General features: G+C 47.4%; 1 protein-coding gene across 3 annotated transcripts in view; it reads left to right on the top strand.

Annotated features, from left to right (window-relative positions):
* RAB6A (RAB6A, member RAS oncogene family) overlaps positions 1 to 14,591 on the top strand; it is a 41,266-nt gene extending 26,675 nt beyond the window's left edge. Inside the window, exons 3-9 of one of the 3 annotated variants that reach the window (XM_056500428.1) lie at positions 1,073 to 1,126; positions 2,534 to 2,656; positions 2,707 to 2,812; positions 4,561 to 4,672; positions 5,357 to 5,450; positions 10,753 to 10,819; positions 12,943 to 14,591. In XM_056500428.1, coding sequence (XP_056356403.1) covers positions 1,073 to 1,126; positions 2,534 to 2,656; positions 2,707 to 2,812; positions 4,561 to 4,672; positions 5,357 to 5,450; positions 10,753 to 10,819; positions 12,943 to 13,007 — 621 coding nt within the window. In that variant the 3' untranslated portion in view covers positions 13,008 to 14,591. The remainder of the gene's footprint in view (positions 1 to 1,072; positions 1,127 to 2,533; positions 2,657 to 2,706; positions 2,813 to 4,560; positions 4,673 to 5,356; positions 5,451 to 10,752; positions 10,820 to 12,942) is intronic. The other 2 variants (XM_056500419.1, XM_056500410.1) reach the window with 2 other exon arrangements.
* Positions 14,592 to 18,887: the final 4,296 nt, after the last annotated feature.

The raw sequence follows: 18,887 nt of genomic DNA, 5'->3' as shown, positions 1-18,887 counted from the left end.
GGTAACTGCAGCAGGAGGCGAGTTCAGGGACAATCTGCTTGTTCTGGACATTTCTGGCAGATTTTGAATGCATATTTTTCTGAAACCTATGATTTGAACATGGGGCTTTTATGTTCAGCTGTTAAAAATAGAAAGCTGCCATTTAATAAAATCCGTGCCGTGCATTGGATTCCTTTTGCTCACTGCTGGATGAGAGGAATTCAGCTGTGTCCCTCTGTCTTACCAGTAAGAACTTGCTGTACTGTGTCAGAAACCCAAACACCTGGAATAAAACCTTGTGATTGGAGGTGTTTATTTTACCAGGAGTGATTCTCCTTCATGGACATGCTGGGAATGATTTCCTTTGTGCTCTGGCCCCACGTGTCACATATCATACAAGATTAAAAGTCTGGTGTATAGAACATGCTGGAATCCACCCCTTGATAGTGCTGCTTCCCTGTGTTGTGGTAGGACAGGCTGGGAGGGGAGAAGGCTCCAGGGAGAGCTCAGAGCTCCTTCCAGTGCCTAAAGGGGCTCTAGGAGAGCTGGAGAGGGACTGGGGACAAGGCATGGAGGTACAGAACACAGGGAATAGGGCTTCCCACTGCCATTAAGATGTTCTCCAGGAAGCTCCCACTGGTGTTGGGAAGTTTGGGTGCAGTTATGCTGCATCAGGATGAACCAAGCTTTTGTGGTTGTTGGGGATCATGTAGGTGTCTGCCTTAATCTGCCTGGAAAAGTGAAGATCCATGGAGATATTTGGCAGTTGGGAAGAAGACAGTGTGCCCACATATCCTGGTTGAGCTGGAGGACACCAATTTGTCACAGGCATAAAAATCCCTGCCTCTACCCAAAGAAATGTGTGGATTAAACTGTCATGTGCATGAACTGAAGTCAAGCTTAAAACCTTTTGTGCTTTAAGGAATTGTTCTGGTTGTGGATACATTAAACAAGTTGCTTATTGAATCAAGCTATATCTTAAAAATAAGAAACCCAACCTGTTTTTCTTGCAGCTGCTGCTGCTACCCTGAAATGATTTTCACACTGCAGGTGTTCTGACATTTTTATAAGAGCTCTTCTCATCTCTTTACAGGCAACAATTGGCATTGACTTCTTATCGAAAACCATGTACTTGGAGGATCGAACAGTGAGTAAGATTTTGTTGCTTTTCTCTGTGAGCAGTAGGAATGAGGACCAGCATCTGGTTTTGTGCAGCCCACACTTCTGAGATCACTCAGAAGCACAGGCTGAGCCTTCATCTCCCAGCTGCTTCCAGACTGACAAGTGCTCTGGAGACACAGCAGTGGGGAATGGGAAATCATCATTTGGTTTGTGTGTTCAGGGCTCTCAGGTGCAGTTTGGGAGGGGCAAAAGATGCTTTAGTGTCATCCTCTTGTAGGAAAGAGATATTTTGAGGGGTGAATGATGGTGGGAGTTTGGAGAAAGGGGAGCCATGCTTAACCCCTTCAGCTTTTGATGCCACAAAACAGGTAAAATACAAATTGCCAGATGTGGCCAGTTAACTTCTGGCTCCATCTTCTTAATACTCCTTGTTTAAAAAGAAGGTGGCCTCTGATGAGTTGACAAATGAGACTTGTTTCCTTGCTTGGTGCAGTTTTAGCTCATCAAGTGAAATCACTGCTCTGTGCAAGCAAAGCTGTGGTTTAAAATGAGCTCAGATTCTTAATTAAGAAATTCAGCCTCAGTTGAGCTATTTGCAGAAACAAAACTGCAGTGCTGCAGGAGCTTGTGGTACTGGATAAACTCCCAATAAATGGGATTGGATAAACCCCCATAAATGGGATTGCATCAGAAGTGCTTGAGGGATGAAATGTGCTTTCCATGGCCAAACTGGCCCTTGCACACCTTGCCATACATGTTGCTTTTAGTGTGTCTTGCCTTTTCTTCCAGAACCTTGCTGGTAAGAGCCATTGAGCCTCTCTGTGCATGTTACTGTGTAGTTTAGAGTTAAAACGAGCATTTTACCCTTGAAAAACTGACATGAATAGCTTTTCCACCAGCAGCCATCCTTCATGCTGCTGGAGGTTGTCTGTGTGAGTCTGATGAAGGAGAGCAGAGCATGAATCTCTCATGCAGGGAGAACTGCAGGTGAACATTTCACAGAATCACTGAGGCTGGAAAAGCCCTCCAAGATCAAGTCCAACCATTCCCTAGCCCACGTCCCCAAGTGCCACATCCACACACTTCTGAGCACTTCCAGGGATGGTGATTCCATCACTTCAGCTGTAGCTTTCTTGTTGGTCCCCTCAGTTTGGCAGCTGAGCCATTCCATTCCTCCCCTTTTGGAAGGGAAGCATTTTTTGGGAAGCTGCACCCCCAGTTTGGCTGCTATTATCCCTTGGGAGAGTTTGCTGTAAGGAGACAGTGTCCTGCTGCTCCCAGTCCCCAGGCACCTCCTGCATGAGTTTATCCTTTTTATTTAGCTTTTTTTGAAAAAAAAAAAAAAACAAACCAAAAAACAAAAAGTAAACCATTTCTTTACTCTTTCATTTTTAGTGGCAGTTTGGCTTTTTTAATTTTCTCCCACCCACAGATCAGGTTGCAGCTGTGGGATACTGCGGGTCAGGAACGTTTCCGTAGCCTCATTCCCAGTTACATCCGTGACTCTGCTGCTGCTGTAGTAGTTTACGATATCACAAGTAGGTATTTTGCACTGGCTTTGACCTTTTTTCTTATTTTTCTTGCTTGTTTGACTGATTTTGTTAGGTACGGTTGCAATTATGGGACACAGCAGGTCAAGAGCGGTTCAGGAGCTTGATTCCTAGCTACATTCGTGACTCCACTGTTGCAGTTGTTGTTTATGATATCACAAGTGAGTGGGGGGAATTCTGCATTTCTAATACTCTGCCCTTTTCATCCTCTAGCTTAGCTTTGCATGTCCTCTCACGTCATCTGCTTGGGCTTCATCCTGGCATGACAAAAACGTGGTTTCTTTGCTTGTTTTACACAAGCCCCGTGGTTGCTGCTGTTGTAATGTATCAGCTGTCTCACAAATACCATTTTAACCCTTCCCTAGCCCATTTTCTTCAGTCCTCGAGTCCTGCCTGCTCTCGTTGCACTCTTCCATCTGCCTTTTGGTCATAACATCACCTGTGACTTTTGGTCTTTGGTCTTTGGTCTTCATCACTCTCCCCCACCAAATGAAATCTGGGCACGGGCTGGTGGGGAGAACGCATTAACATCACATTTTCCTTGGAATCAGCCACTCTCACAAGCTGCAAGATGTAAAACTTACCACTAAGCCCTTACCCTTTAACAATTGCTCTTTCATTTCTTACTAAGGTATGTACATTTTTGTCAACTAAAATATTAGTGCTTCTTCAGCCCTGCTCCTTCTGTCCCTCCCCTCAGTCCAGACATCCCTTAACTTAGCAGTTCCTGCACTGGCAAAGAGCAGAAATTCTATTTTAGGGGAACTAAACCTTCAGACAATTTCAGTTCTAAACCAGAATTGACTGAGAACAATGGCCTAATTCTACACAAATGCATAAGTTCTTGTCCTTTGATTTATAAGTACTAGAAGATTACAGCCAGGAATAGGGGCTTTACCTAGAAAAGCTCTAATTGTTAAAAATGGCACTTTCCTTTGAGCTAAAATTACAAGCTAGCTGTGAACTCTGAATTTTTTCCTGACCCAGCAGATTCAATATTGCCAAGCAGTAAAGAGAATTAAGACTGGCAAGTGATCAAGTCTTGGCTGTCTAGCACACAATATATTACTTTGCAGTTGAAGCCATTAAAAAAAAAATCAATACTTTTCAAGAACTGCTGCAGAGCCCCCCTCCCTTTTTAAGTACTGAAACTACTTTGGCTGCTCAGATGCTCTTTGTGTCACTAACAGGCAAATGCTGAGCTCTGTGGCAGCTTCCCTCCACCTTCTTTTTTCCTGTGGGATGCAACTTCTCAAGCATCATACAGTCTAGAATTCTTACCTTGCAGATTTTAAGGATGTAGCATTAAGTGCCTGTGAAGAGGTTAAATTTCAGCTTCTGGTTTTATGTAAAGATTTAGAAATTGTTTTGAAGGCAAGTGTTCAGTGCCACGGGAGTTGCTGCTGTGTTGTATAACCCTGGGATACCCTAGAGAAAATAAGAAGTGACTTATTCAGGAGTACAAAATGCAAGGCTGGGATTGAGGATTTGGAGAAGCAGTGGAATTGTAGGAACCTCTGTAGGTGCACAAGGCATGAGCAGTGTAAAGTGCAAAAATTAATCCCTGCTCCCTGTAGAAAGTACTTTATGTTGAACTAAAAAATAAGGAACTGAAACAAAGTGATAAGACTTTTCATTTTAGGTGCTGCCAAAACCAAATTATAGATGGACTCAGTTCCCTCCCTGGCTTTGAACCCACCTGTAATGAAGCACTTGCCCATGTGAAATTAATGCCAGAGTTTCCATGTCCTTTAGTGGGGGAGATTCAGGGTTTCACTCGCTGATTCTTCATCACCCTCTTCCGCCGACTCCACAGAATATGAAGCTTTTCTTTCCAAGTCCAGATGTATTTCCTGGTGAGCTGTGAGGGACACCTGCAGTGATAACCCTCTCCACTGTTCTCTGATAGATGTAAACTCCTTCCAGCAAACCACAAAGTGGATCGATGATGTCAGAACGGAACGGGGCAGCGATGTCATCATCATGCTGGTGGGAAATAAAACAGATCTAGCAGATAAGAGGTATGGAGGAATAATCCAGCTTTCATACATTGTGTTCTTACTCTGCTGCTGTGTGCTCTTATTTTAAGGAGTATATTTAAATGGATTTTTTTCTGCTATGACTTGGGAAGTCTCAATTTTAAACCCTTTCTTTTGTCTAAGCCAAATTTCCATCACAGTGCTGTGAATCAGTTAAAAACCATCACCATCTTGTATAGATGTCAGGAGACAAGGGATTGTTGACTGCAGCCTACACCAGTGAATGAAAAAACTGGTTACAAATATTTATTCTTAATAATGTTCTGCTTAATGGGTGAAACACATATCCAGGGAAAAACAGGACAAAATTCCTCCCATATGAGGGAGGGTTATACTTGGACCTTTGTTAAAACAGCTTGGTTTTGATGATTATTTTTGGACTGTGATTGCTAGTTGTTCAGACATTTAAGTACAGCTTCCTGGACAGGGGTTTGGGGCTGAACACTTGGCTGTTTTGATGGAATGCTGAGTTCTGCTTTGGGAGCATGGTGTACCATGGAAGTGAAGTGAGCCTGTCAACAGCTGTACATTTCATGCAGGAAAAAAGCCTTTAAGAGTTTTCAGATAAATCACTTACAGGTTTTTTTAAAAGTATAATAAATATTAATTGTTAAGATATTTTTCCAGGTTTTTTTTTTCCCCCTAACTCTGTGTTTTCTTCCCCAGACAAGTGTCCATTGAAGAAGGAGAAAGGAAAGCCAAAGAGTTGAATGTAATGTTCATTGAAACTAGTGCAAAAGCAGGATACAATGTAAAACAGGTGAGTGTCTGCTGTTAACACACCCTTGTGGGAGGAACACTTCCCTGGATCTTGGGAAGCCTTGGCAGAGGGGGCCAGTGGGAATTGTAGTCCACACTCAGCAGGCAACACCTCAGAGCTGAATTGTTGGCTGAGTTCCCAAGGATCTCTGACCACATGGTTTGGGACTTCCTTCCCCTTGCATAACAGAGGAGTTATGGAAGAAGCTTTGTGAGTACAGAATCACACCTTCCTGGGTTTTTGGTAATCCAGATTTACTGTTTAGACTGAGATGAGACACAAGGTTGGGGAAGCACAGGTCTGAGGACTGTTTGAGATTCTGTTTCACTGAATGAAACAAACCAGTGAAGGAGGAGCATGGTGGCTTAAAATGCTTCCAGTGCACTGGGAGACAGAGAAACTGCTGTTCCTACTCTGTTGGAAGGCACTGGAAGTGCCAGCAAATGTTCCTGGACAGCCAGAGCTATTTATTTCTAGTAGATGATGAGTTGCTTTTGAATTGGGGAAAGCAGTGAAAGGTCTTTTGAACTGATGGAACAGCAGAATAATGAGGGTTTATGTCCTGAGATGAGCTGTGGCTCTTTAAATTCAGACCTGGAGAAGACATAAATTCATGGGTGTCTCCACAGAGCAAGCACACATGTGTGGAATGCTGTGTTCAGCTCCCTGTCTCCCAGGAATAGAAGGATGTGGAGCTGCTGGAGAGAGTCCAGAGGAGGCACAGAGCTGCTCCAGGGCTGGAGCCAGGCTGGGAGAGCTGGGGGTGCCCACCTGGAGGGGAGAAGGATCCAAGGAGAGCTCAGAGCCACTTGCAGTGCCTAAAGGGGCTCCAGGAGAGGGACTAGGGGCAAGGGATGGAGCCATAGGACACAGAGAATGGCTTCCCAGAGGCTAAGTTTAGATGGGATATTGGGCAGGAATTGTTCCCTGTGAGGGTGGGCAGCCCTGGCACAGGTGCCCAGAGCAGCTGTGGCTGCCCCTGGATCCCTGGCAGTGCCCAGGGCCAGGTGAACAGGGCTGGGAGCAGCCTGGGATAGTGGAAGGTGTCCCTGCCCATGGCAGGGGGTAGCACTGGCTGGGCTTTAAGGTCCCTTCCCACCCAAACCATCAGAGATTCCGTTTGTATGGATGACATTCCATGTATATTTTATATATGTAGTTACACAAATGGTTTCTGTGCAGAAGCAGTAATAAAATAGGATTATAAACTACTTCATGTTCTAGACAGGACTAAAGAGTCTGTTATTAAAATGTCCCCTGACTTTGTCTGTAAGTAGGAAAATGATTCCCTATGTAATGGGATAATTATAGCAGTGTTAACTCAGAGCTGCTTCACTGCATCACCCACCATGGGCATGTTGGCTTCCAGGGTCCCCCAATTATCCTGCCACAACAGAGCCTGCCTTGTAATTAGGGTTTGGATTCTGTGCTGCAGTCTTTAATGAGTGCTTAGACCTGGGGGTGTGCACTGAGAGCAGTTGCCTCTCACTGAGTGATGATGATGATGATGGAGCTCTACACTCCTTCTTTCCTTGAGGGAGTTTCTGTGCCCTGCCATATTTCCAGAGGTTCTCTGAGGGAGTTGTGCCTTTCAGGGCCAGCTGGAACCCTGAGCATTTTATGTTGTGCAGTGACATGAGTGGATATTCAGAAAGAATTAAAAATGGATTTTTCTTAAGAGTTTTGATCCATGTGTTGCAGGTGTGGACTGGGATGCTCAAGGATTTCAAAACTGTTCTGTATTCTAGAATATTTGTAACTCTCGTTTTTTATTAGTTTAATAAGTAGTTGTTCAAGCAGTTATCAAAGGACAAGACTTTTAATGCCACCACTTAGATAGTTTCCTGTTTTCTTGCAGCTTCTCTATTAAATTGTGTGAATTTATTTTAGTAACTTAGCAATAAATTCTCTCCCAGTGAAATGGGAAAGTACAACTGCAGAATGGATCCCCTTCCCATAACCTGTGTAAAATCCTTAATAAGCTAAATGCAAAGTTGACCTTCCCATAACTGATAACTCCTCTCTACAATATATTCTGATCCTGAAGAACAATCACTGTCTATGTCAATCTTCATACAGTATTTTCATCCAGAAGCAGCTGAATTTCTTGTCCTGCTCAGGGAGGGAATGGCTGTGACCTTTCCAGCTGCTCCTCATCAGTGGGAATCCAGGGGACTTTTGTCCTTGGGTGCAGCTTTTAGCTTCAGGGTCATCCTTTTTGGATAAGAGGGCAGGGCACTGCTTCCAGCTCCATGCTGCCTGTAGCTGTCCTGCAGATCCAGAGGGCCTGGCTTTGTGCTGGGACCCCAGCAGGTGAGATGCTCTCTACTTCCAACTGCAGCTGTGTCAGTTTTTTCCAGTATTGCCAGCTCTTCTACCAGCAGAGAAGCAGAGGGGACCATGCTGCTGCCAGGCTTTTTCTGCCATTCCCTGTGTCAGGAAAGGGGAGAGCTCTGAGGATGGCACCTCAGTTCTGGCTGCTGTTGGATCTGTGACTGCAGAGCTGTTTGCAGTCCCCAAGGTCCTTCACACTTCCTGTTCCTTCTGGCTTTGGACAGGGCGTGTTGAAGGAAAAATGGGTGGATATTAGGGAATGAAAGTGGTGGTAGTGTTATTGTGGGGTTAAACTGATGCAGCAGAGGGGAAAAGATTGGCTTTTGCGTCCTGCAAAGACTGATTGCCAGGGGAGCCTTAAGCTGGAGCAGAGAAGTAGATAACTTGCTCCTTTAATGCAGAGAGCTGCAGTCTGTGATTCATTCTGCCAGCCCTGAATAAGCTTTAAAAGACTCTGTGATTCCTGCTCTGTCTCAGCAGTCTGTATTGCAGGGAATCTTATTGTTAGTCCCTGCATTTCATGCCCAGAATATGTCAGGGTTCATTTTGCTGCCTTGTAGAAAGAGAGGGGAGGGAGAGCCCTTGAGTTCCTCCCTCCAGCAGTACCTGGCACACTCCACGCTGGCCCTGGAGGAGCCAGGGGATGAATGTGGTGCTTGGCAGAAGAACTTTCTCACGGCAGCAGCTCTCTGAGCACAGCCCCTCTGTGACCCTGTTCTCACAGAGATGGGCTCTTTCTCCTGTCTCCTGGTTCTTAGCCATCTGATGGGCAAGAATGATCCTCAGAGTTGCAGAGAATGAGAATTAGGGAAAGATTTTTGTTTGCCTTGCTGCTGGGGAACAGGTTTCTTGCTTGGCTTTTCCATCTGGACAGTGATCCTCCTGTCCTTTCCATATTGCTGCTGGAGTGTGGCTGAAAACTGGTTTGTGCCTGCAGTCCTTTGTGACCCTGATCTGTTGGGATTTATTGGCTGGAGTAGCAGGAAAGGCACAGTTTGGCAAATGACTTGAAACTGGTGGTGAGATGAGGCTTTTTTCCAGAGTTTTTATCAGGAAGCAGATTGCAGAGTTGAACGCTGAAAGAGAGTTTGTGTGGCTTTTAGTCTTTCAGCTGCTGCATTTCACTCCTGCCTTGGAAGAAGAGTCCTGGATGCTCATCAATACTTGTGTTTTTATACCCACACAAACATTTAAACATGTTCATGTGTGTACAGACACACACTGGCTCAGGGCTGACAGCACCAGGAAGCTCAGAGGGCCTTGTGGGAAGGCTGCTTTCCAACCATCAGGAAGTTTCCCTAATTGGATTTATTCACATATGCTGGGGCTGATAAGCAGGAGGTTAATAAGAAATAAAGTTGATTTTTCTTAGTTGCCAAATTCCTATTTTTAGTCCAATAATTTAGGGGAGAAATACTGCTAAAAGCATCATTTTATTCCTGGTCTTAATGTAAAGAAAGGATTACTGTATTTTAAGCAGCCTTTCTGTCAGCAGTGTGGTTTAAATTCCAGTTGGTTCCATCAGCTGAGGATTTTTTAAAGACTCCTCACCCTTCCTCTGTGTGGGCATTCCTGCTATTGATTTAGGGAGAGTTTAGCATCTGGAATTTTGTTACTTCCTGTTTGGCCTATGAGGATTTCCCTGAGGTTTTTAGGGAGGCTGGAAGGTCCAGGTTAGTGGGAAAGGTTCACAGCAATACAGAGCTTTTTTTACTTTGGAAATGTTGGCTGAAATTAGGGAGTCCTGGCTTCTCAGACCTCTGTCCTTGGCCAGATTCCAGTGTGTGTGCCAGATTCCTGCCAAGAGAGATCCCAGACAGACCTGGGGGCTTGCTCGTGGTGAGCTTGGAGGGGGCTGTCAGGCCAACAAAATATTCATTGTCACTCCAGCATCGTTGGGACACTGGGAGCCAAAGTGAGGAAAGCCCTTGAGCAGGGACCCGCAGGGCTGCTCAGGTACCCACATTCCTGATGTAAACAGGCTGGCAGAGGCTTGGCTGGGTTTTCTGTGGAAAGTGGGTCACTGGCAATAAGTGGTTTAGCTTTGTGTCATTTGAGGAGAGGCAGGAAAATGTGCAGGAGTGGAACATGCCAGGCCTGACATCAGGGGATGCAGCGGGAACACGTGATGGATGGATGGAGAGCTTCCTGTGCAGGGGAGTTCTGCACTGATATAGGCACATCTCTAGGTCCTCCCCCAAGGGGTGGGGAAAAGCCCTGTGGTGGAAATTACAGCTCTGAACCACAGGGGCAAGGGTAGGAAATGCAGGAGAGGGAATGGGTCTCATTCCATCTCGCCTCCTTCAAGTGGAATAAAACTGTTCTAAGAAGAGTTTGGAGCTCAGACCTTGCTGGGAAACTGGAGGTGGTGTTCAAGTGAGAGGCTTTGGATGCATTTGTTCTGTGCTTTATGCCCTGAGTGTGGGCTTAGGATAACCATGGAGTGGGCTCCGAAAGATGAGGATTAGGTTTGGGCATGTTCCTTTGTCTGCTTCATAGGAGCCTGAGCCACAGATGGGTGAGGCTTGGAAGAAATCCTTTCCATACATCCCATTTTTTGATACTTTTCCATGTGTGTCATCTTGGCTGATGTGGTGACAGGCTCCTGAATGGTGGTTTGCCTTCATCAGCATGTCCATGCTCCTCTGTAATCCTCTGGGGAGGTGGGAAAATCTGATTCCTATCTGCCAGGGGGAGGTTGTTGGGGTCTGTGGACATCCACGGCAAGTGTGAGGTGAAATGCTGGATCCCACCCATCCTATTTGCAGAGAAGGTGCAGGAGGTTTGCTGATCTCCACTACCGAGAGCTGTGCTTTGCCCTTTTGTAGGAATAAAGGTTATATTTGGTGTCAGGATTTTGGGGCTGAGCAGTGTAAATAGTGCTGGGGGATGTGTTGAATCATTGTTTGAGCTGTCTGAGCCGGGGGGAGCCGTTGTTTTCATCTGTTCCCTGTGTGGTTCTTTGCAGCTTTTCCGACGCGTGGCAGCTGCCTTGCCTGGGATGGAAAGCACACAAGACAAAAGTAGAGAAGACAGTATCCTTTCTGTGCCTGTGCCAGGCATTACCCTGGATGAGGAGAATCTGCTGCAGCCCTCGAGGACAGCCCAGAAAGAGGGGGAATAGGGGCAAGTAACCTTGGAGCTTGAAGTGCTGAGGAAGGAGGATTGGTGGTTGGAAGGCTGGGAGCAGGGGTGTTGAGGGGGGAGGCAGCAGGGGAAGGAATGGTGATCCAGAAGGATTCTTTGCTTGGTGTTTGAATGTGTGGAAGGTGGGAGAAAACAGCTGCAAAGAGATCTGAACAAAAACCCCTGTGGCTCTTGCAGATCTGACTGACAGAATCCAAAACCAAGCTGGTTTTGGAAGGGAAGGGACCTCTGAAGGCCCCTTCTCTGACCCTCCTGCTCAAAGCAAGGCTGACTCCCATGTTGAGCCAGTTTCTCCAGGTCACATTCAGGGAAACTTGGCAGATCTCCAAGGATGGAGATCCCATAACCTCCCAGGGCAGCCTGTCACAGCCTGGACCCCAGGCAGCATCTCTGTGGTGGGAGGGAGAAGACTCAGCTGATGGGATCAGTCTCAGCCAAGGGAAAGCAGGTGCCATGAGGGATGGAAAAGGCTTCTAAACTATATGGCTACACTGGAATCACTGACCTGGCCAGTGGGTGTGCTTGGAATAGCAGCTTTTCCAGGGTTGTTGGTTTTATTTGCAGCAGGGATCATGGAGCTCATAAATAGAGGAGAAATTGTGCCTTGGAGGAAGGAAGTCCCAGGAACTGTGGGAGTGGGGCAAGCCTGGCACTGAAATTTCATCAGAGTATCTGATGCATGGGGAAAAGAAGGATTTGGGAAGCTGGGGATTGCAGCTGCTGAGGCACAAGCTTTGTGTGATAGGAAGTTGAGTGATCAGAAATATTTTGTTAAGCACATCCCAAAAGGTTAATGAGCAGCAATCTTTATTAATGGGGAGATAGAGTGCACAGGCAGGGCTGTGGCAGGGAGTTTGATCACCAGTCTCTAAATGGGAGTGCATTTAGGGAATTGGGCTTCCTGCAGCCTGCAGATAGCAGGGATGGATAGGATCCTCTGCCAGGCAGCTGCATGAGGATTAATGGGGGCACTTTTGTAAAACATGGAGGGTTCAAGGATCTTGACCCGTTCAGGCTCTGAGATGAAGCTGGCAGGGTTCATGTCAAGCATCTCCAACTTAAACATACTTCAAGCTTTAAATCAGCCAAATGGACCAAACATTGGAGATGAATTGCTGGTCTTGTGTTTCCGTTTCTGTGTTTATTTTCTCCAAATCTCTTTAAAAAGCAACTTCAACCCCCTAAAGAAATAAGTTGGAGTACCAGCTGTGTGATCTCTTTGCCTCTGTGTTCCCTGATAAGGGGAGCAGTGGAGTCTTGTGAACAGCTCTGAGCTGGGGATTAGCATTCAGAGCTGCTCCTGGGAAAGGCTCGTGAGGCTGTAGCCATAGGGCATCCGCTGGGAATTCGAGTGCTGCAGAGGGAGTCGCTTATCACAGGCAGGTTCTGAGCAGCCAGCTCTGCAGTGACCTTGTGGGACATCAGCTGTCACTGAAGGGGAATTCAGGCTGCTGGCAGGGCTTTGCTGGCTGCTGGGGGAGCAGAGAGGTTTGGCTGGGCAAGGATTGGTGAGGAGGTCAGGATGGCACGGCTGGAGCTCTGGGGGTGAGCAGTGCGCCCAGAAGTGGTGGAGCCCCCATTCCCAGAGGGGTTTAAAGCCTTGTGGATGTAGCACTTGGGGATTGGGATACTGGTGGCCTTGGCAGTGCTGGGGGAGCAGGTGCGCTTGAATATCTCAGCAGGCCCTTCCAACCTGAATGATTCTGTGATTCTGCAGCAGCAGTGAGTAGACCCTCCAGTGTATCCATGCGTCTTTAATTCCCATAGCAAGAGGTCAGTGGGGTTGCTGGAAACAGCAGGCTGGTTAGAGACAAACATTGGGGTCTGACATAGCTTCTGTTGCAAATTTAATGTGCCAGTGCCAGGGCAGGAGGGGCAGGTGAGAAACCTTTGGTTTGGAGCTGGTCTTTCTGAGTATTTCAGTGGAAAGCACTGAAAATGCCATTCAAAATCCTGCTCTTGGGAGGGAAACAGAGTTGGAGATCTGTTTGCCTTAACTTCCTCCTTCCAGTGATTGACATAAAACTGGAAAAGCCTCAAGAGCAGCCTGTCAGTGAAGGAGGCTGTTCCTGCTAATACCATGTGGCTTCCACCTTTCTCCAGAACATCACTGCTTTCCCTCCCTGTCCTCTTCATTGACTGCAGTGTGAATATTGGCTTGAACCTTCCCCTTTCCGTAATAACGTATCGCAGTTCATCATCGCTGGCTGTCTCGTGGAGATGATCTTTAGCTTCACAAGCACACCCCACACACACACACACACACCAACAAAATGTCAGTGTCTTCATTATTTATAAGAAAAAAAAAAAAAGCCAAAATATTCCACCGTATTCTAGGTATAACTTTAAAAAAAAACAAAAGCAAAAAAAAAAAAAATCCAAACAAAAAAAAAAAATAGGTACAATTTCTTAATATTTGTTCCTTTTTTAATATGTTATGATATTGCACTTTGAAATGATGGCAACTGAGTAAGTTTGGAATTGGACCTAGATGAGATGTATGTGCAGAAGAAGGCTTGCAAATCTGACCCATTGGATTTCTCTCAGAAACTGGGAATGTGTAGACAGCAGGCGGAATCACGGGGGGAGGCGGCAGATGCCGAGGGTTAAAGGCTTATCCTTGATAATTAAACACAAATTAACCCCAAGCTCTTAATTGCTTTGAGCAGAGCGAGTCTGCCTGGTGTCCAGACCCAGCCTGGCCTTAGCAGGGGTTTGACACTCCTGGCTGCTGGAGCTGGGAATTCTCACCCAGGCAGAGGGGACACATTGCCAAGGAAGCATTACTGGGAAACACGGATGGGCTCTTTGGGATGAGTGGCTTCTGGAGGATTTGGGGGGGAAGGAAAGGGTGGATGTGCATTAGCAAAACACTTGCAGGAAACAGGGAAATAATGAGTGCAAAATGAGTTTTCAGAACCCTTTTTTTTTTCCTTTTTAAGTAGAACACCAATGAAGTGAATTATTACTGCCTGAGAGATGGGACCTTAACGGTTCTGCTGTTTGGAGGAGAAAGCATTTTGCTTCTTTGTTTTTTTAGGGGAAATATTGAAATCAGGACTGGCACTAAAAGCTGCCAAAGCTGATTGAAACCTTGGAAATTTGGGAGAAAGAGGGAAGAGCAGCTGGCTGCCCCAGCAGAGGGGAATGCACCCGCTTTTCCAGAGCGTGGGCGTAGGTCGGTGGGGAAGGGGTGTTTACTTTGATCTACAGAATCTTAGTTGAGACATCTTAGATGGAAAGGGAGGGACTTGAGTAGGATGGAAACCAACTTCTGATTATGCAGATTTATGCCTTTATTTTTTAGCTTTTTTTTTTTTTTTTTTTTTTTTTATGTTCAGTCTTCCAAGTTGGTTTAGTTTGGTTCTCTAGAGCTGTATAGTTTGGTTAAATAATTAGTAATTTAGTTTTCTATGGAATTAGGCTCACAATTAACCTTTTTTCTTTGATATTTATTTCTCGGCTTTAATTTTTTTACTCTTTTCAGTGCTGATTTTGTTGTTTTCCTTTGGCTGAGGAATCTGTGTAGAGCTTTGCTGATGTTACGAGATGTAGCTACCCAAGAAACACGGAATGGAACACACTAGAAGTGCACCCTTTTAATCTTTACTAGTCATTGTGAAGTTGCTGTGTAAGTTAATAAACACAATTGTAAATACATTGTTTGCTGGGCGACTCTGGCCGAGTTACAGTGCAGGAAGGAATTCTCGAGTCTGTGTTGCGATTGCGAATTAAATGGACAATTGCAAGGGAATATTCAGGCTCCTCCTTGGTTCTCTTCTGCCTCTCTCTCTACCATCTAAAATAACCACCTGGGGGAGAGGAAGGGAATCGTCCTCACCACCACTTTCCCCAGGAAGCGGGCATAAAAGAGTTGGAATTCTTCATTGCTGAGGTGAATGCCAGGCTCATGCCCTGCCCTGGGTTTCTAGCAGCTCTGCACAACAATAACTTAAAGGCAGAACGAGATGTAAAAGTGCTTTTCTAATGCAATATTAAAGGCGAATTTTTTTGACGTGGCATGTCTTGAAATAAACATCAATGATATGTGACAAAGGATCATTCTTTATTTAAAAGAAACTCTCTGGGGGAAGGAAACCTGGCTGCTTTTCCTTTGTTGTACTGTTCTTAACCGTGCTGAAATGCTTCATCCTGCTGCTTCTTCCTTTGCTTTGGTTCGCTTTTTTCTCCTTTGGTTCTCCGTGCAGCTTCTGTTGGTCCTCATTTGGCTGTTCCCCACGAGCACATCCTGATTTTTTCTTGCTTCTGATAGAACCAGCCCCCTCTGCTTCCCACAGTCCCAAGCTTTTAAGCACTGGATTTAAGGAGCTGGCTTAGCCCATACGGGCTGTGATGGACCAGCAGCCTGGATGCTTTTCCTGGAAGACCTGAGAGCAGGTTTGTCCAGAACTCGCTGGAAACTGAGGTCTGGAGAGCAGCATTCCCACAGCTCCGTGGGGGCTGCAGGAGCTCGGAGGATTGGCACTTGCAGAGGATGCCCTGGGGCTGCTCAGCACAGCCAGGTACCTTCAGTGCACGTCCCTGCTGACAGCCCGTGCTTAACCTGACCACAGGGCTGTCCTGTCCTCGTCCCAGTTCTCCAGGGAAAACGCTTCCAAGGTGAGCACAGCAGCTCCGCGGTCTTTACATTAATTTTTTTTTGTTATTATTTTTCTTTTGCACCATCCATCAGGTTTTAGATTTTAGTTTTCTTTTACTCCATGGACGTGGCCAGTGGAACCATGGGAACAGATGTTTCTAATGCTGATTTTTGTGTGATTTCTTGAGTGAAGGTCTCGGCTCTGTTTCTTTTCTCCTCCCTGCTCTGGCTTGCTCGTTGTACAGTCCATCATGCAGCTATTCCATGCCTCACGTTTTGTCTTGATAAAAGTAGTTGAAGAAATTGTGTAAGGGGAAAAAAAGGTTCCTTTTCTTCATGTTGGAATGTCACTGGTACCTCAGCTCTGTTTGATAATATGAACCAACAACAACAAGAGAACAAATCCTTAGTGCTTGAACTAAATAAATACCTGTCTCATTGGAAAGCTCTGGGTCTCTTCTCTCAGCACGGGCAGCGCAGTGCACGGGAGGTGCAGCTCCTCATGGGGGGCTGAAGTGCTGCTGCAGGAGGTTTCTGTGAGGGCAGGAAGTTTTGGGGGGCTGTTTCAGAGGGAGGGTGGTGGAGGGCTGTGTCTGCTGTCTCTGCCATTGTTTCCAGCGCCCGAGGAGCGATGCCGGGGTCAGAGCTGTGCCTTTCTGCTCCTTTCCCGCTCCTTGCATCCAGCTGCTTCCTCCTCTCCCTTCCCAAAGGCACCTTGGGCGGCCTCAGCACTGCCTCAGCTTCCCTGGGACACGGGTGCACCAAGCCCAGCTTCCCTGAGGAGGATCCTCCTTGAGCCTCCTTCTTTCTGGAGATGGCAGCCAGGTCTGCGGGGCCGGGGAGGTGAGTAACAGATGCTCCTGGGTGAGTTTCCCTTTGCTTTCCTGAAGGAGAGAATTGTGGAATCACAGCAGGGCTGGGTTGGAAGGGACCTTAAAGCCCATCCAGTGCCACCCACTGCCAAGGCAGTGACACTTTCCACTAGCCCAGGTTCCTCCAATCCCCATCCAACCTGGCCAGTAGAGAAGGGGAATTGCCTGGATTTGGTGTGTGCCCAAACCTTGGGCTCTTGGTCAAGCTCTTCACTGTTAGAAGGACCATGAATAAATTGGGCATGAAACTGGAATGTAGTGGTGGAGATGTGCTGGGATTAGGGATATGGGAACACTCATGGGGAGGTGATGAGTTTCTGGAGAAGGTTTTTGTCACTGTGGAAAGTGACAAAAGTTCCTTTCCTTGTAGCTGGCACTGCCAGGTCCTGCCCTGGGTGGGAGCCTCTGGAAACACCATGTTCACCTCCATTCCTCCTGGCTGCTGCCATGGGTAGCCTTGGGACTCTCATGTCCCACTGGTATCCCAATTCTCAGCTTCCCTCTGGTGAAGGGGGTCTGGATTAAACTGCCATGGAGCAGGGAACGGGCGGGGGCACCCACCAGCTCTGGAGGGTGGTGGCTTGTGGCTGCAGTGGGTTGAGCTCCCTCTCCCAGCCTGCCTCCAAAATGCAGGAGGGAGTATCTGCCTCCATCTGGAGATGGCTTCTGATGGTTTCTTTGCTCGCTGGTGGGACCAGCCCTGATTTTTCCAGTCTGGAGGAGCCACAGCATCCACCTGGCAGCATCTGCAGAGCTGCTGCAGCAGCCGAGCCATCTCCTCGCTGCAGTTCTGCTTCCAGCGCCCGAATCCTCAGCAAACCGAAGTGCAGGGGCTCTCCCTGCCTGCTGCAGCAGCACCTTTTTCCATGCTGGGCATGTCCCAGCTGCGAAGGAAGATAAATGGGGCGGGCAGGCTGCGGCACAGGCTGCCGGCGCTCCCGCAGTCGGGAGGCAGCTGCAAGCGCCCGGACCTCGGGCAGCCTGTCCCTCCCATCTGCGCTGCCTCCTCCTCTGCTGCTCTCCCGCTGCCTCAGCCGGCCTCAGAGGCTTGCTGCTCTCGGGGTTTCACCGATGTAATGCTTTTATCATCAGTTTAAGGGATTTTTTGTTAATTGGCAAAAATACCGATTTTATTTTCCCCCCTATTTAACCGTTTTTTCCTTCCCCACCCTGGTTTGAGTGCGTGGTAAAGTCAAACGTGGCTTTTTATAAAATATTTAGGATCCTTTGGAGCCAGGTGGATGCTGGAAAGGCCAGGCTCGGGTGTGTTGGCAATGAAATGCCTGTGGAATTGCAGCTCTGCCCTTCCCGGGAGGATAAGGGGTAGGGAAGGGCTGGAAGCAGCTGGGTGATGATGCTCCTGCTGCCCCACAGCTCTGCCCTGCTGGGCTGGGAGGGAGGGGAGCTGCTTCCAAATCGAATTTTCCAGGCTTGCCACCTGTTTCCGAGGGTTTGGCTATAAATTAGAGCCATTTGGAATGCTCGCTGTCAGCCACCCGGAGAGCACGTCTGGAACGAGGATGTTATTAAAGGCTTGATTAAAGTTATTGCTAATTAAAGCACTGAAGTGTCTCTCCCACAGCCAGTGGGACCTTGGATACAGGGCAGGGAAGGGAGAAAATGGGATTTATAGATGCTCCCAGCACTGGTGGCTTGGCACTGACCTTTCCTGCGTTTATCCCAGCTTGGGAAAGGGGGCTGGATGGAAACTGGGGGTTTGATCCTGGCATTTCCTGAGCTGCTTGATTTCCAGAGAAGTGGGTTTGGATCACAGCAAGGGTCATGTGGCCCCCAGCTGATTCTGTGCCATGGGATATTGTGGGATTCATATTCCAGGGGGGTTCTGTGCATGATGGGCATTAATAGCTTGTGCTGCTCCTTACTGCAGAGTTTTTCCGAGGGGTTTTGGAGTTGTTCTGAGCTTTGCTCTGTGTTTGGAGCTTCAGCAGCTCTCCCTGCTGGGGGAGAGGAGTGCTGCGAGTCTGGATTGGAGCTGGGGATGGAGCAGAGCAGCCCTGCTGTCTGTCCCTCACACTCCAGTCCCTCTGCTCCTACCCAGCACCACCAGCTCCTTGGAAGCTCCTCCTGAGTGGAGCCAGGTACTTTTGTGGGCTGTGGTTCTAATGTTTGTGCTTCCAAAATTATTTCTCTCATATTTAATTGCTCCTTTATTTAGCTCCCTAGTGCAGGGCCTGCCTGCCACCAGCTGTTCCCACCAGCAGCATGAAGACTTCCTGGGAATTGCTGCTGGAGGCACGTGCTGGTCCAGCACTGCCCTTGGATTGCTCCGTGTCCCTGGATCTCTGGGAGACCAGCACAGCAGGAGAGGAGCAGGAACAGTTTCAGGATGTTCAGGTACTGCAGGGATGAGGAGCATGGGTGTCTGAGCTGGGGAAAAGGAGCTTTTGCAGCTGGATGTGGCATGGGAAGGATGGACAGTTTCTAGGTTGTGTTGCCATTGGTAACAAGTCCAGATCTTTCCAT

Source organism: Oenanthe melanoleuca, chromosome 1, assembly GCF_029582105.1.
Source record: "Oenanthe melanoleuca isolate GR-GAL-2019-014 chromosome 1, OMel1.0, whole genome shotgun sequence".
Classification (NCBI taxonomy): Eukaryota; Metazoa; Chordata; class Aves; order Passeriformes; family Muscicapidae; genus Oenanthe; species Oenanthe melanoleuca.
The sequence above is the reverse complement of the archived record's forward strand: the minus strand, read 5'-3'. Positions and strand labels throughout refer to the sequence as shown.